The sequence below is a fragment of the Pseudophryne corroboree genome, chromosome 3 (genome assembly GCF_028390025.1).
Source record: "Pseudophryne corroboree isolate aPseCor3 chromosome 3, aPseCor3.hap2, whole genome shotgun sequence".
Lineage (NCBI taxonomy): Eukaryota > Metazoa > Chordata > Amphibia > Anura > Myobatrachidae > Pseudophryne > Pseudophryne corroboree.
In genome coordinates, this window is record NC_086446.1 from 93607947 (window position 1) to 93626291 (window position 18345).

At 48.4% G+C, this 18345-nt stretch overlaps 1 protein-coding gene across 1 annotated transcript in view; it reads right to left on the reverse strand.

Moving 5' to 3' along the window:
* Window positions 1-18345, reverse strand: part of LOC135057514 (NACHT, LRR and PYD domains-containing protein 12-like) — a 56084-nt gene that overhangs the window by 1235 nt on the left and 36504 nt on the right. Inside the window, exon 8 of the mRNA XM_063963373.1 lies at window positions 10732-10896. Coding sequence (XP_063819443.1) covers window positions 10732-10896 — 165 coding nt within the window. The remainder of the gene's footprint in view (window positions 1-10731; window positions 10897-18345) is intronic.

The window sequence follows — 18345 nt, forward strand, 5'->3', positions numbered from 1 at the left end:
GGACGGAGGCTCTGGCCCCGGTGGCGCATCCGGACCCTGCAAGGCTGTTGGCATCAGGGTCCGCATAACACCACAACGGGACCACGAGCCGCCGCCTGTTCTCTTTCTTTCTCTTCAACGGCACAGCCCGCGGTCTCACTCTCATCTGTCCTCCGCTCTTTGATGAGGTCAGATAGCAGAAGGGATTTTTTGACTAGAGTGCCTACTGTTTCTTTCCCTATTGCTCACATCTTTTATAGTTACCCACACCCCATTGTTTTTTATACCTATGGGTACCAATGTTCCCTTTGATATGGTAATAACCAGTGGCTTACTCAATGTCTATACATCAGTATTTATCTGTTATTCTATATTCAGCTGACACTACCATTTAAGAGGAACCTTGCTGTGGGAACACAATAAAAACCCCTTTTATTTTTCTAATTATACTTCATTGTTCCAATTAGCGAATTGTGTGCATAAAGTCTATGTGTTATTTCAGTCAGCCAAAAATACTGAGGCTGATTTGGGTTTCCTCTATATCCTTCTCTTCCCCTCTCTCTCCCCCTCTTTCTTCTACATGTACATTGACCCTTTTCCCAGTGGTGCATTTGGACCCTGCAAGGCCGGTCGGGCATCAGGGTCCACCTAACACCACGACAGGAATATAGGTTTTTGTCCATCTCTTTATTCTTCTGGACACAGCTCACGTTCCCACTCTCATCTGTCCTCCGCTCTTAGATGAGGTCAGACAGCAGATGGGATTAGTGTAACTAGAGTGTCCACTAATTCTATTTTTCTGTACACTGTTTTTGATGAAAATCATTGTTCATGGTTACAATCCCGTATGCACTCAAAGGTGCATAGTGACATATATCTGTTATCCTACGGGAGTCATGGTATATTTTCTATGATTTTGAGTGGCTACTCACAGGGCATTTATATTTTGACCATATCTCCTATATATTAGCCCAGATCTGTGACTTTGTGACTCATTTGCTAACGCTGGGCGGAGTCACAATGCTGGGCGGAGTCACAGATCTGGCCTAATAGGTTACCACACAAACCCCCATCACCCCGCCTCCTACTGTCCGGCTCTCGCCCCGACCAAGGAGACCGACTCCCCTGCACCGCCCCGTCTTCCTCACCCATTCGTCTCACGCGGGTGATCAGCGGTGTGTGGTGGAGGGAGCCGGTAAGCGCCGCCCGCCGCCTTCCTCCTCTCCTCTGCTGGCTTGCCTGCTGCTGTGTGTATGCTGGGCACTGTGCAGCAGGAGGCGGCAGCCACCGCTCAGGTGAGCACAGCGCACAGCGAGAGCAGGCAGCCCCCACCCCGATGCCTGCGGCCCATCGCCATCCCTGCTCCCGGCCTGGAGTAGCCGGACCTGCAGCTGCACGAAGGGAGCGCCCGGGTCCGGCCTCGGCCCCGCACAATGAGCTGCCCCCATCATTCTCTGCCTGTTGCTGACACAATGGCTGCGCAGGGGGCCCTGCCACTAGATGAGGATGGCCATTACTTATATCCTGCAGCTAGGGGGACATTGTGACATGTGGGGTGTGTACATGTGTTTGCAGCTACATGTGTGTGTATGTAGGGCAGTACTCTCTGGCACCCCCGCATCCACCCCTCCCCCGCCCGCGCCACCTCCGAACCACCTGCCCCACCCGCAGCACGCCCACACCCGCCCCTCCACCAACCGCAGCGTCTACAGACCTCCTCCCCCATCTGCCGCACCCATGTCCCTCCCCCACCCATCCCACCTCCAGAACCTCCAACCCCACCCGTGGCACCCCCGCACCCGCCCCTCCACCAACCGCAGCGTCTCCATACCTCCTCCCCCACCCACGGCACCCCCGCACCCGCCCCTCCACCAACCGCAGTGTATACAGACCTCCTCCCCCATCCGCCGCACCCATGTCCCTCCCCCACCCGCCCCACCTCCAAAACCTCCTACCCCACCTGTGGCACCCCCGCACCTGCTCCTCCACCAACCGCAGCGCCTCCATACCTCCTCACCCACCCGCGGTACCCACGCACCCGACCCTCCACCAACCGAATCTCCAGATCTCTTCCCCCATCCGCCGCACCTACATCCCTCCCCACCTCTGGAACTACCTACCCCACCCGTGGCACCCCAGCACCTGCCCCTCCACCAACCGCAGCGCCTCAATATCTCCTCACCCATCCGCGGCACCCACGCACCCGACCCTCCACGAACCACATCTCCAGATCTCTTCCCCCATCCGCCGCACCTACATCCCTCCCCCACCCGCCCCACCTCCGGAACCACCTACCCTACCCGTGGCACCCCTGCACCCGCCCCTCCTCCAACCGCTGCATCTCCAGACCTCTTCCCCATCTGCCGCACCCATGCCCCTCCCCCAACCGCCCCACCTCCGTAACCTCCTACCCAATCCGTGGCACCCCCGCACCCGCCCCTCCTCTAACCGCAGCATCTCCAGACCTCCTCCCACATCCGCGGCACCCCCGCACCAACCCTTTCCCCACCCGCGCCATCTCCAGACCTCTTCTCCATCTGCCGCACCCAAGCCCCTCCCCCACCCGCCCCACCTCCGTAACCTCCTTACCCCACCTGCGGCACCCCCAAACCCGCCCCTCCTCCAACCGCAGCGCCTCCAGACACCTTCCACCATCGCAAGGGGCTACGCCCCCTTCACCATCGGACGCCCCTTCATCGTGCATTTCCTACATAATAGCCCAGAGTGATGTGTGGCTAACGTGGCTAGGAGCACTCATTGGGTTAGCGATAGCGTAGATCCGCCCCCTGGTGACATCAGAGGTCACTTTACAACTTGGTGTTAGCGGCAGTGTCGGATAGCACTGCTGCGGCTGTGTGTAGGGCCCGCGCCTCCGCCACCAGAGTAACATGCACGTGCTGTGGTGCTTCGGACCACCATTTAGCCTCTGCCGAGCAGCTCCCGCAACCCGGAAGCCGTGCCGTGGAGGGAGCACCGTAGCGTGTCACCGCAGCTGGCTCAGCTGCATACTGCGCTACAGCACCAAGGAGAGGAGGCGTCTCCACACAGGAGACTACCGGCTGGACTTCAGTAAGTAGCGCGGCTGCAACAGCGGACGGTTGCAGGAGGCCGGCAGTGTGCTGCCGCTCTCCCCTTTTCTGGCCTGCACAACACATGGCCCGGCTCTGCGCTGCCTGTCTCCGGGAGCTCTGCTGCTGTGTCGCGGCTCTGCCGGTCATGACCTTGCGGCGCCATGTGTCACCTATGCTGTGCCTGTGTCCCCTATACTGTCACCTCTGCGGTGCACCACCTGGATGCACCTCATGCAATCCTGCACCACTCCCAACCGCAGCACCACCACACCCTCCCCCACCCGCGGTGGCTCCGGCCCACTACCCCCACCGCGGCACCCCTGCATCCGCCCTTCCCCCAACCACCGCACCCGGCCCACCCCCCCAACTGCACCCCCTCAACCACCCTGCACGCAGCACCCCCCCTACCACGGTGGCTCATGACTCTCCCCCGCTCCCCGCACCCCTGGACACCCTCCCCATCCGCGTCTATCCCACACCCAACACCCATCCACAGCACCTCCGGCCTCCTCTCCCATCCGCACCCCCTTCACCCTCCTCCATCCGCAGTCCCCACCTCATCCGCCCCTCTACCGCCCTAAGTACTCCTGCAACCACCCCTCCCCCAGCCGCGACACCCCCAGCCCCCCTCCACCATACTAGGTGATTCATCATGCCTTGCATGCGCTGTTCACACAGTCGCAAGGGGCTACGGCCCCTTAACCATCACACGCCCTTTGTCCACGCACTATTTAACCAATCACACAATTATGTGTGGATGTAATACTCCATATAATCAACATATTGCATGCCCAAAGGCCGTGCAAGGCTTAAGGGGGCGTAACCCCTTGCGACGGTGTGAAGAGCGCCCGTAGGGCACGATGAACCACCTAGTACTACATGTAAGGGTTATTTCTGCTGGATTTGGTGTGACTCATGTTCGCCTCTGTACAATAACAACAGTCACTTCTATTATACACAACCAAATTATTCCAGGGATCTTACTTAGTAACCTTTTTGTGTGATACCTTGTGACACCAACATTTAGATACATACTCTTAGGTTGTTACATCAGTGCTCTATCAAAGTTCTATGGTTACTTTTGAACTGCTTTGCCTATGGAATACTCTGTTGTATGGTGTGTCAAAGTCGAAAAATATAGCGACCTATGATGCCTTGTATTAACCCCATGCGCTTGCCCGCTGCACGTGCACATTCTCTCCCGTGCGTGCGCATATTCGCAGTTGCGTGACGGCGCCTCCACAGTCGTGCGCTCAGGCGCGTGGTATGTGCATTTACGGTAGAGTTTGTGTGCGTCTGGTGGGCGACTCGATCGTTACACATTTAATCCAAATAATGTATTTTATAGGTAATATTCCCTTTAATAATATCTGTAAGTATGATTAGTGTAACTGGTTCAGGGACAGAGAGATTCCTCTTTGCATGCTGGGAGGGCTCAGACAAAGGTTGGAGGGTAGTGTATGGTGTCCAGCTGTGGGGTATTGAAGGGGTGTTGTGCCTATGATTATTGGGAGGGATTCGCATAGTTCCTGCTCATGGTTATGCACAGAAGTAGAAAATAAGATTAATTGCATTCCGAATAAATTACACAAGTGCAGAGTAGGTGAATAGAATTCAGTCATTTATTTCCCACAGACTGAATACAATAGCCTTATTTACACTAAGCTTTGAGATTCTATGAAGAGGGCTTACACCTTTGTTTATGAATAGAACCAGGTTTCTCTCCAGAATAATGAGTGCTGAGTTGTCAATTGTCTCAACTGAAGGTGGGGTAAACAAAGCCCAGAGACAGAGTTTGTTTGGAAGATCCAAAACAATAGCTTTCCTCAATATAATCAGACAAAGAGGAATTTAGAATACTAACAAGTCCTAGCCATCGCCCACTTCTTGAACTAACCAATGATCCCAGGTGCAGTACATGTCCCACCCCCTAACCAATGGAAAGAGAGCACACAGTATCTATTGTAGTATGTCTTGAGTTAGTAAATAAATATAGCTTGCAATAGGCTTGGTGACACAAGACTCTGCAAGGTTTTCACACTGAAGGCTAGAGCCCTGGTCCAGGTTGCGCCGGCGAAGTCATTCCCACGTGTGTAAGTTTCTCTGTAACCAACTTATTCTCTGTTTGTATTTGCCATACTCTCTCTCTCTCTGTTATTTGTTTAGGATTAAGAAACTGTTGTATATTGTATAATTTCAGTTATACTGTTTAGGTGTTTATGTTAGTGCTGTAGTGTATAAGCTGTAACTGTTTTCCCCTTTTACATACTAAAATCATCTAGATAAAGGTTTTGGAACCTTACAAGGTATTGTGTGTTTATCATTACATTGCTAAGGGTATTCGGAGCGTCTCAATCGCTCAAGCAGCTTTTATATTAACAAGGTTAAGAAGCGTTATATCATTACAGTATAAGTATATCCCTTCATTGTGTTGCATACAAGGTTTACTGTGTGTCATCCTGTGAGCGTCTGCGCCGCTTGTGTTCCTCTTGTGGGCACAGCGTCCGCTACGCTAGCAGCGTAGCATTACGGTACTCGGACCGCCTATAGCGTGCTCGATACCCAGCGTAAGCCGTGAGCGAACATGCCGCCCGTGCGTCTCGACCACGGCCTAGCGTCTGCTACGCTAAGTGCGTACCCTTACGGTATCCCGTACGCCCATTGCGTACTGAGTCTCTTACCAATATATAGTGAATGTTATAAGATAAATAATTGGCTTTATCAGGTGACTTTTGAACTGTATTGTGTATGAAATGCTCAGCCATATGGATGGGTAGCCACCCATATTGTATTTCTGTGAATGTTATATCTGCAGCAAACTCTCCTACAATATTGAAGGGGACGTAATTATGTGTTTATGATCATTCCAATTTTATAATATTCTTACTGGAGATACAACAGAGGAGTCATGCCGATGTAATTATTAGATCTTTGTTATTCAAGCTGGGATCTAGAAGGATATACTAGTTTTATGCGCAGATTTTCTTCAGCCACAGGATCTGACGACCTATAATGTATTATGTATGCCGCCTGCTAGAATTTAGACAGATGACTGTCTTTTTGAGCTGTGTATGAATTAGATGCTCAAGTTTTATGATTACATATGATTTTTGATAAATTTTTGCCACAAGGACGAATTTCACGTCCAACATTATATTTTTAGGGGAATTCTTTAAATACTATTTGAATTATATACCCCATGTATTTCATAGTCTAATGTTGAAAAATAAAAGTTAAGTTTTAACTTTGAACAAACATTTCATCATCACATATATATTACTAAAAAAGAGTGCTCCAAACAAAGGAATCTTCTTTTATCGGTGAGCTGTGGGTCCTACCACATACGTCGATTAACTGTGTACTTCTCCCAAAATGTGGCAAATATTTTGTACATTCTGCCAATCACACTGTATGGAATGTAAACAAGCCAATCAGAAAGCATCAACACACCGTGCTGCATTAAACCCTGTGGAGGCCCCTATGCAGTCGAAATCTCAGGGCCCCCTTTGCAAATTATCTCCAAATACGTTTTTAAGTTTACCAACAGTCTACTATCTGGAAACTGTAATGTGAATCTAATGTCTATGGTTTATGTACTTTAAGTTGTTAATAGGTACTTTACATTAATACAGTATTTTTCCTATAGAGTCTTTAATGTAAAGTTTTTGATTCTTTGAGTTGATTAATTTTTTTCTATCTTTTGAAAAAATGTAAGAAAGCTTGATTGTAATTTCCTTTCAAGATCAAATCAATATTATTTTGACCCATTGTCATGGGGCCCCTAATAGGCGTGGGGTCCATAAGCTGGAGCCTACTCTGCCTAGTTGGTAATTCGGCACTGTTGACTCATATCACATGTCTATGTTCTTATGAAAGGAGCTCACAGCTGCTTGTATACTCATTCCTCTTGGATTGTACATGGGGTAGAAATCTGTGGGTCATCCTAAAAGGCAGCCAGTGCCTGTGCACAACACTTACACAAACAATATTTCAAGTACATGATGCAGAAGTTATTTTATATAAGAGAGCGAAGAGTCTTATGGAGAGAAAAGGCATCAGAAGTATAATTTAACATCTCTTTAATACTTCTACCCAAATGTCATCTACTGTAATAATGGCAGAAGAGGCTTAACGAGTTAATAAAAGAGGTGGCTCGAAAGTGATAGGTTGATGACAGCACTGCGGAATATGCGTGTGTTATATAAATAACTGGTAATAAATAATAAATAAACTTTGATAAGACATTTGCATCTTCAGATATTCCCACCGGCTGCAAAACTAGGAGTCACCTACTCTCAAAACCACTTTAGTGCTTTGAAGCATCTGGGTGGTCCAGACCAGATAGGCATACTACTGCATGGCCAAAGCAGTATGGGGGTGCCATCTGTATGCCTGGTACACCCACAGACACAATCACGTTACTGGCATACAGTATAGTGGAACAGAAAGATTTTGTATAAAACAATCTAAATCAGTGAAGGATTGTGCAAGAATTTCTGTTACTACTGTACAAATGATCAAAGGATAGAAAATTGTCCAGAAAGCAACAAAGGAGGCGCTAAAAAGATGAAAGTGTGAGTACATAAGTGGTGTCGGACTGGGCATGATGGGCCCACTAGAGGCATGAAGAGGTAGGGGTACGTTCCTGATAGCGAATCCACCAAAACTCCTCCCACTGTTGCGTTTATAGATCTCAGCGCATGTGGAGAGAATGGATAAGAATAATCATGTGTAGTACAGTATTTGTTTAATGACATACACAAGATAAAACACAGTGAAAAACAATTCTATGTTCCCCTGTTCTGTAAGAGATGCTGTAGATGTAACAATTACCAGAATAATATGAGGGCTGGTGTGAAGCAGTCCTCAACAAAAGCGTGTTATTTGAATAGTCACCACAGTAGTCCTCCCGGGATGGACCATCAGGTGTATTCGTCTGGTCACTGGAACAGTCTATCTCTCACTGGAACGAAGGGGTTCAAAGTACAGCCGACGCGTTTCAACCCAAAATGTTATGGGTCTTTCTCAAGGCAGTGTAAGGAAGTTTTCATTCTGGGCTTCCTTATAAACCCCCATCCTCCAATCAGGGGTTCCTTCCCGGAATTTTCTATCCGATAACCAATCCCAGCAGTCCTCTGTATTCCCCTATGGTATCTGCAGCTGTCACTCAAAGGATCCTGAGGGCTAGGGCTCCAGAAGTCCCACCCCCAACACAAATCTAAAACCTCCGAGCGAATGGTACGCTCGTCCCGCCGGAAGTGTATTCACCCACTTCCGCCCTCACCGCCGGCTTCCTGTTTGTCCCTCCGGAGAAAGTCTCCTCCTGGCATCCTCGGATATTCACATTAGTTCCAGGCGCGGGTATAGCATTATGATTTCCCCGCCGTAGTGTCACAGGAAGTCCGGATCTGCGGGTCGAAGTGGCGTAACGTCACTTCCGGTACAATGTTTACTGTCGGAATAGGTTCCTTTCTGCGTTCCAAAACGCTCCATCCATTGATAAAATGGAATCTCACTGAGTACGTTCATAATCAAAGTAGTTTGTGATTAAACTACAATAAAACATATTAAAAATTAATACATAATTCATAAAACATTAAAAACAATTGTCGTTTAAAAACTCATAAAATAAAAACATGATTATCATAATAATGGATCATAAATGACATTACATGATCAAAATGACTTGTGAAAAGATTTCACAATAGCTCTACACAAAACATTGTACGATTTGCGGGTATCAAATTAGTAAGGTGCAATCAAATTAGTAAGGTGCAATCAACGCCAAAGGGATACTGCCTCCCTTTTAGCCAAGTGTGAGATGCAATGTATTTTTGATTTTGATACATTGCAGCCACATGGGATCAATAATGACTTTGAACTAAAATGGTTTTTATAATTTTTATTATAATTTTTATTATAATTTTATTAAAGAAATTGTTAAGCCATTTCGACAAATGTTTCAAGTCATTTTGATCATGTAATGTCATTTATGATCCATTATTATGATAATCATGTTTTTATTTTATGAGTTTTTAAACGACAATTGTTTTTAATGTTTTATGAATTATGTATTAATTTTTAATATGTTTTATTGTAGTTTAATCACAAACTACTTTGATTATGAACGTACTCAGTGAGATTCCATTTTATCAATGGATGGAGCGTTTTGGAACGCAGAAAGGAACCTATTCCGACAGTAAACATTGTACCGGAAGTGACGTTACGCCACTTCGACCCGCAGATCCGGACTTCCTGTGACACTACGGCGGGGAAATCATAATGCTATACCCGCGCCTGGAACTAATGTGAATATCCGAGGATGCCAGGAGGAGACTTTCTCCGGAGGGACAAACAGGAAGCCGGCGGTGAGGGCGGAAGTGGGTGAATACACTTCCGGCGGGACGAGCGTACCATTCGCTCGGAGGTTTTAGATTTGTGTTGGGGGTGGGACTTCCGGAGCCCTAGCCCTCAGGATCCTTTGAGTGACAGCTGCAGATACCATAGGGGAATACAGAGGACTGCTGGGATTGGTTATCGGATAGAAAATTCCGGGAAGGAACCCCTGATTGGAGGATGGGGGTTTATAAGGAAGCCCAGAATGAAAACTTCCTTACACTGCCTTGAGAAAGACCCATAGCATTTTGGGTTGAAACGCGTCGGCTGTACTTTGAACCCCTTCGTTCCAGTGAGAGATAGACTGTTCCAGTGACCAGACGAATACACCTGATGGTCCATCCCGGGAGGACTACTGTGGTGACTATTCAAATAACACGCTTTTGTTGAGGACTGCTTCACACCAGCCCTCATATTATTCTGGTAATTGTTACATCTACAGCATCTCTTACAGAACAGGGGAACATAGAATTGTTTTTCACTGTGTTTTATCTTGTGTATGTCATTAAACAAATACTGTACTACACATGATTATTCTTATCCATTCTCTCCACATGCGCTGAGATCTATAAACGCAACAGTGGGAGGAGTTTTGGTGGATTCGCTATCAGGAACGTACCACACATGGATATTTCATTGTGACATATTGTATAAGTGGCGCCTGGTAACAAACTCAGTCTGATTTTCTTTTGTATGTATATGTCTACAAGTGTCTTGGGGAAACACTTATTTTGACTGTTGTAGTGTCCAGGAAGCCTTTTGCGCGGTTAGTGATACAACTTTTCTGTTTATCCATTATGAAGAGGTAGGGGCCCATGCTAAGGGGTGTGGCCAGCCACCAGTTCATGATCCTGCTCCACCAAGTAACTGACTCTCAGATTAAGTAACACTGTATAAATACACAGTCTCGATCCTGACCTGTAAGGGAGAGGAATGAGTCCTTAGGGCGAGGAGCCCACAAGGGATTTCTCCTGTCGCCCAGTGGACCAGTCTGACCCTGTACATAAATCTAAAGATTGGCACTCTAGGTTCACCAATTGATAGCACTGGCTATGGAATAATGGCAAAGGGACTCAGCATAACGCAAATGAAATTATTGCAGGATGGTGTCAGCATTAACCAAGTATTCTCTACAGAGAACAGACTGAGCCTACAGTAAATGAACGGCTAATACAAGAATGAACTGGACTACAGAGATAACATACTCTGCACTTATATCTGTAAGTCTGGTTCTCAAAAATTCCTTCATCTGTATAAAACTTACTAAGCGCCTTAATCTATGTACCTGATCTCTGTTAGGGCAATAGATTGCTGTATGAGTTTCTTGATGATGATGTAGCCATGGTCCTTAAATCCATTGGAAGTTAGATCTAGATGTGTGAGACTTGTGTTGTTACTCAGTGGAGCCAGTAGTGGAGCTTGTTCATCTGTCAACTTGGTATCCTCCATACTGCAAGATATGAGATAAGCACATTGTACACAATATAAATGCAACACCCTGTGAGACCCTGAGGAAGCGGGTGTGAGACCCTGAGGAAGCGGGTGTGAGGCCCAGGGGAAGCGGGTGTGAGGCCCTGAGGAAGCGGATGTGATACCTGAGGAAGTGGGTGTGAGGCCCTGAGGAAGCGGGTGTGAGGCCCTGAGGAAGCGGGTGTGAGGCCCTGAGGAAGCGGGTGTGAGGCCCTGAGGGAGCAGGAGTGAGGCCCTGAGGGACCATGTGTGAGGCCCTGAGGGAGCATGTTTGAGGCCCTGAGGATCGGGCAGTAGTGAGAGTCAGCTATCCGCTCATCCATCTTTCTCTAATCCAAATACTCCCTACACCTGTGTTCATCTCCCATGTTATTCACTACTCCAAAATCCTGGCCCTGTCCTCCTCATCTTCTAACCTACCCTACTTCTTCCTCCTGATGTGTTATTATTACACAGATTGCGCCTATGTGTGACCTGCATCTTCATTTAGTATTCAAATCCTGACCATCGGACTAATTTTTCTGTTGCTAATAGAGCCCTCACATTGAGCCTACACACAGCGACATACACTTCCCCTCTATATATGCCATAGGTTGAAGAGTATCATACCTTCAATTTTAGCTAATCCTGGAATCAGGACATGGGTGTGTGGCTGTGGCATGCTGGGGGCATGGGCAAGTCATAGTGGGCATAACTACACTCCCAATGCAGCAGGAAGATACCTTCCAACCCCCTTCAGGACTAAGGCGCCCTACACATTAGGCAATGTGCCGCCGAGGTGCCCGGCGCCGATACGGCTGACGGGCAACCCGGCGGCGGGGGGCAGTGACGGGGGGAGTGAAGTTTCTTCACTCCCCCCGTCACCCGGCTCCATAGACGTGCAGGCAAATATGGACGATCTCGTCCATATTGGCCTGCATGCACAGCCGACATGTCACCAGCGATGAACGAGCGCGGGGCCGCGCATCGTTCATCGCTGGTGACTCCACACTGCACGATATGAGCGTTATCTCGTTCATTAATGAACGAGATCGTTCATATCGTGCAGTGATATCGGCATGTGTGTAGGGCCTAACAGGTATCCGGATGATAGATAGTGTCTAGTTAGATAGACACCATATGTTAGACAGACAATAGGTCGACAGGGTCAAAAATTAGACATAAAAAAGGTAGACAGTACAAAAGGTCGACAGGGTCAAAAGGTCGACATGAAAATGGTCGACATAAAAAAGTAGACACGTGGTTCTTTTTAAATTTTACATATTTTTGGAGTTTTTCATACCTTCTCTATCCATGTCCAGCATAGAGTTGGTTATAAACCTTGTGGCGAGCCCAGGAAGCCACCGAGCCCAAAGCGTGGCAAGTGAAGTGAATCCCGCAAGGGTATGCCTTTCTACAATTGGGGGTCCCAGATGACAAAACTATCCATGCAAATCCCAAAAATACAAAAATAATTGTCTACCTTTTTTTATGCCGACCTTTTGACCCTGTCGACCTTTTGCCCCTTCTGACATTTTGTACCTGTCAACCTTTTGTACTGTCTACTTATTCATGTCTTTCTTTTGATCCTGTCAACCTTTCGACCCTGTCGACCTTTTGACTGTCTAACATGTGATGTCTATCTATTGACTGTCTAATATCACTTTCAGACAGAAATGTCTGAAAGTCCTGGCATTTACGCGGCATTTCAATGCCGGGTCATTTTGCCAGGACCTGCCTGAGCCCCTTTCACACAGACATGTAAATTTCCGGGTCGAGAATTTCGACCCGGTAATTTGCGGATTGACACAGGTATTTTGTCTGTGCGAAAAGTTCAACCTGTGTCAAAATTCCCATGTCTCCGACCCTGGTAAATTTCAGGGTCGAAGTCCCTGGAATTACAACACGGGTTGACTCTTTCACACAGAAAAAGGACCCATGTGTTTCATGAAATTACCATGTGGAACTGCTTCACCCAGTAATTTCGATTTCTGTCTGAAAGGGGTATAACTAGACACTGTCTATTTATTATACCACACCCCAGGACCAGGGCTTAAAGTGGTCCTGGAGAGGTGGTGGAACTCATTTACCCAGCCCCCCCCCTCCCCCACACCTCCTCACATTAAGCAGGTCCAGGGCCAGTGCTAGTGTTTTCGGCAACCCCCTGCAAATTATAGATTAGTGCCCTACTTCCCATACCTTATAAAGGGACATTGATCTCACAAAGAAGTAACATGGTCACAAAATAGTAATTTCAATACAAATTGCAGAACACAGTAGCACAATTTTATTCACATTACACCGCAGAGTAATGCCCCTTATTCAGGTTACATAACACAGTAGTGCCCCTTATACACAATTCCCACAGTAGTAGTGCCCCTTACACATAATGACCACAGTAGTGCCACTTATACAGATAATGGCCACATAAGTGCCGTTTATACACAAAATGCCCATAGTAGTAGTGCCACTTATATACAGAATGCCCACAGTTGTGATGCCCTTTACACATAATGCCTACAGTAGTAGTACCGCTTATATACAGAATGCCCACAGGAGTAGTGCCTCTTACACATAATAGTAGTGCCCCTTATACACATCTCTGCCTCTGTCACTCCAGCAGCTCACCGCCTGTGTCCCACCAGCAGCTCCATGCCCTGTATCCCTCCTGCAGCTTCCCCACTTCTATTGTCACTCCAGGCCCCCTCTCAGCTTGTCTTCAAGATGCACAGAGCTGCTACTCTTCAAGGCTTCTCTTCACTTCGGCAGGGGTGACAACATGACCTCACATACGCCGTGACAGAAAAGGAAGCTACTGGGCCCTGAGGAGTGGATGAATGCTGTCCAACAGACACAGCATGCATGTGTACCAGGAGGGGTGGGCTGTAGATGGAGGAGGACCATGGAGCCACCAGGACCTGAGGAAGGGGGAGGCGGCTGCAGCTCATCAATAACACATCTATGGATATAGGTGATGCGGCAGGTTTTTTTTGTTGGAATTACTGTGCAGGGAAATGGAGGTGGTGGAACTAGTTCCCCATACCATTAGAGGTGGTGGAACTCAGTTCCACCTCTTTCCCCCCCACTTTAACCCCTGCCCAGGACTAAATTGGGACAGTTTAGGAGGTATTGATTTGCCTAAGCTACAAACACTGCAATTACTCCGATTTCTGATGTTTGCTGCGGTCCCTGTACATAAATGCCAGACATACTTAATATTTGTGGGTACCCCTTGAAAATGGGAGTTTTCTGGGGCTATCCTGCAAATATTAATTGCTAAATGGGCTCTATAATGATTTTTTTATTATTAATAAAACGGTCAGTAAAACAACCAATCAAAACTCTTCTGGCAGTCTAGGGTAGTCACATTAGTGTGAGCTGTCACTTGACTTGTTGCCATTGGTTACCGAACAACATCTTAGTTTTTCTTTTAATTGTGTCAGCCCAGCTGAATCCCAGGCTCAATCCTTTCTGTACTCAGGTATAGCTCTATTATACTCACAGTACTGTATGCTCTCTATGTGGTATTAAAACAGGGATGGGGAACCTTCGGGACTCCAGCTGTTGTTGATCTACACATCCCAGCATGCCCCGCAACAGTTTTAGCATGGCCAAATAGCAAAACTGTAGCAAGGCATGCTGGTATGTGTAGTTCAACAACAGCTGGAGGGCCGAAGGTTCCCCATCCCTGTATTAAAAGAAGAAAGACTATTTGTACAAAAGATTTAGGGGTAAATTCACTAAAGCTTCTAAAACTGGGAATTGGTGATGTTGCCCATAGCAACCAATCATATGCTGTCTATCATTTTCTAAAAGGCAATAGAGAAATGATAGTGGAATGGGCCCATTTCTTGACGATTAACCTGTTTCCCTTGTAAACAAGGACGAGAGGGTGTTGGAACTTGATTAAACTCCTATGTTCTATGTATTCCATACTTATCTACTTTCAATTTCTCCTTTCCGGGAGAAGCCCGGAGAGGAGACGATGCAGGAGACTTCGGGGGCAGGACCAGGCTGTGACATCTTCAAGCCCCGCCCATTCATCGGGAAAATGCAGCGATTCGCAGGTCCGTGGGAAGGGGGCGTGGCTAAAATGATGTGATTCGCGTCATTTGAACCCTTTTCCCTCCCCACGGACCCGCGAATATGGGAGAGTATGTCTCCATACTGCCCGCATCAATTCTTGCGAGCAGGATGCGGGAGACCTGCCTACTCTTCCGGAGGTGCGGGGGGCTACCCCAAAAAACGGGAGCCTCCTGCAACTTCCGGGAGAGTAGGCAAGTATGATGTAGTCTTGTCTATCAATCTTATAGCTATTTGTGTCAAACTTGCCCCACAGGTGTTATTGTACCCAATGATTTAAAATAAGAATCTTGTATTTCCCAGTAATATACAAGTCATAGGTACACATGGGGCAATATACTTAGAATGATTATGTGAGCACATGCCTAAAACCAGGCACTCGAGTTGCACCATCCAAGGCTCACCAAGCACTTCTTTGTGAACACTGCTATTGTTATGATCTGGCTCAGGGCCGGCGCTACCATTAGGCAGCTTTATGCAGCTGCCTATGAGCGCCGGCCACTGGAGGGCGGCACGCCCCTCCTGAATTAGTTGTACCTAAAATCTTAATGTGCAGGGCTGGCTAGTGGCGGCTGCAGTGCGGGTCTAACCAGCCGCAGCGACCACTATCAGTCACCCCCGGCCAGGGTGAACTGCGTCTGTCGCGCCCCCTGGGCTGATGGACCCTGGAACAAGCAGGAGCAGCAGCGCGAACTGTTGGCCGCCCTCCTGCTCCTGGCACCCTTAAGTTGTAGTTACCTGACCCTGGCCGGCTCCGCCTCCTGCCCTGCCACTGCATGCTCAGTGTATAGAGGGGAGTGCTGCCACGGAACCGCGCCGCACATATACAGTAGGACAAACAGCCCCAGCCACAGTCAGCAATAATATATATATATATACATATACATATATATATATATACATATATATATATATGTATATATATATATATATATATATACATACATACACACACTCAAGATCAGAATGTGGGACCCCCTGGGCTACCAGCTTCCATGATGTAAATGTAAAGGGAATACCAGATTCTGAACTTGAGTGTATATATATATATATATATATATACAGGGCTCGAAGTGGAACGGTATACAACGGTATGGCATACCAGCACTTCTTCGAGCACTGTGTCTGAAGACCCCCGCTGCATCGAGCTCTCGTTCCTGACCACGGCGCCGCTACTATTTCAAATCTGCCTCTCTTACTTGGCTGCCGGTCTGCAACAGATTTGAAATAGCGCCGCGGTGATAGGACCCGCTGTGCCGCCAACCACAGCAGGGCGAAGGGGTTACTAAAAGACCCCCTCTCGGGTGGGGATACATAAAAGGACCCACTCACTGCCATTCAGTGGCTGCCTGAGAGCTGACAGGGCTGCGGAATAAGCGAGACATGGGGAGGCAGGGAACTTTAGCGGGAGGAGCAGAGTGGAGACTGGGGACACGGGGAGGAGCTGCCCCCAAGACCAGCCGCCCTGACAGAGAGAGGGGTACATCGTCCGGACAGCGAGGCCGGAAGAAGCGCCGCACCGCAGCTACCAGCGAGCCCCATGGCAGACAAGGAGGGAGGGTAAGTGTGGACTGTGCAGAAATTTTACGGCTCTTGTGCAGGAAACTCTAGAGGTGAGATCACAGCCGCCCTTTCACATAAGGAGGAGCGTCAGTGTGTGGCACCCTTGGTGCCCGTCTTCATCACCCAGAGTCCAGCAGAGCGGCAAAGGTTCCATGCACCTCACCCTATGCTGTTCCCTCTTTCTCCCTGTCTCTCTTTTTCTCCCGGCTCTGTCTCCCTGTCTCTGCGTCTCTCTCCCTCTGTCTCTCTCTCTCCCTGTGTGTGTGTCTCTCTCTCCCTGTCTCTCTGTATCCCTCTCTGCTTCTCTCTCCCTCTCACTCTCTCCCCCTTTCCCTCGCTTCTCTCTCTCCCCATCTGTCTCTCCCTGTCTGTCTTCTTCCCCTCTCTCTCCCTGTCTCTCTCTCTCTCCCTGTCTGTCTCGCTCGTCTCTCCGTCTCTATATCCCTTTCCCTGTCTATTTGTCCCTGTCTCTATCCCTTTCCGTCTCTCTCCCTGGCTTCTCTCTCTCCCCATCTCTGTCTCCCTCTCCCTGTCTCTCTCCCACGTCTCTCTTTCCCCGTCTTTCTCTCCATCTCTCTCTCTCCCTGTCTCTCTCTCACTTTCCCTGTCTGTGTCCCCATCTCTGTCTCCCTCTCCCTGTCTCTCTCCCGCGTCTCTCTTTCCCCCCTTTCTCTCCATCTGTCTCCCTCCCTCGTCTCTCTCTCCCTGTCTCTCTCCTTCTCCCTGTCTCTGCATCTCTCTACCTCTCCCTCGCTTCTGTCTCCATGTCTCTCCCTGTCTCTCTCTACTGTCTCTCTCACCCCCTCCGTGTCCCTGTCTATGCATCTATCTCTCTGTCTCCCCTCCCTCGCCCCTCTCTCCCCATCTCCGTCTCTCCCTTGCCTCTCTCTTTCCATCGTCTCCCTCGTCTCTGTCCCTCCCTCATCTCTCTCTCTCCGTCTGTCACTCTCTCCATCTGTCTCTCCCTATCTCGCTCTCTCTTCCTCGTTCATCTCTCTCATCTCCCTCTCTCCCTTGTCTCTCTCTCCCTCATCTCTCCCCCTCGTCTCTCTCTCCCCCTCCCTCTTCTCTCTCTCTCCCCCTCCCTCGTCTCTCTCCCTCATCTCTCTTCCCCTCTCCCTGTCTCCCTCTCTCTGTCTCTGTGTCTCACACAGTAGGAAGGGGACTTGGCTCAGAAATGGAGGAAGGGGGTGATATCACTCACACAGGAGAAGTGTGTGTGTGTGTGTGTGTGTGTGTGTGTGTGTGTGGGGGGGGGGGGGGGGGGGTGCATGGCTCACACAGGGGAGCCGGGGTTATCACTCAGACAGGGCAAGGAGTCAGTAAAATACTAAAACATTTTTGCAAGTAGGGGGTACATTTTTCTTGCCTCTGGGCAACTGAGCTGAAGTTACGCCACTGCTTACCCTGCTGCCTTTCTCCCTCCCTAGTCCCTACTGTATGCCACTGCTATCCCTCTCTCTGTCACTCTCCCTGTCCCTATGTCCCTGCTGTCACTTTCCCTGTCCCTCTGTCACTTTCCCTGTCCCTATGTCCCTGCTGTCACTCTCCTTGAATTTTGTTTATTCCATGTGGCATAATGTGAATTTCGGCTCATTCAGTGTGCTATAATGTGAATTTCGGCTCATTCTGTATGCTATAATGTGAATTTTGACTCATACCGTGTGCTATAATGTGAATTTCGGCTCATGCTGTGTGCTATAATGTGATTTTCGTCTCATACTGTGTGGTATAATGTGAGTTTCGGCTCATACCGTGTGCTATAATTTGAATATCGGCTCATACTGTGTGGCATAATGTGAAT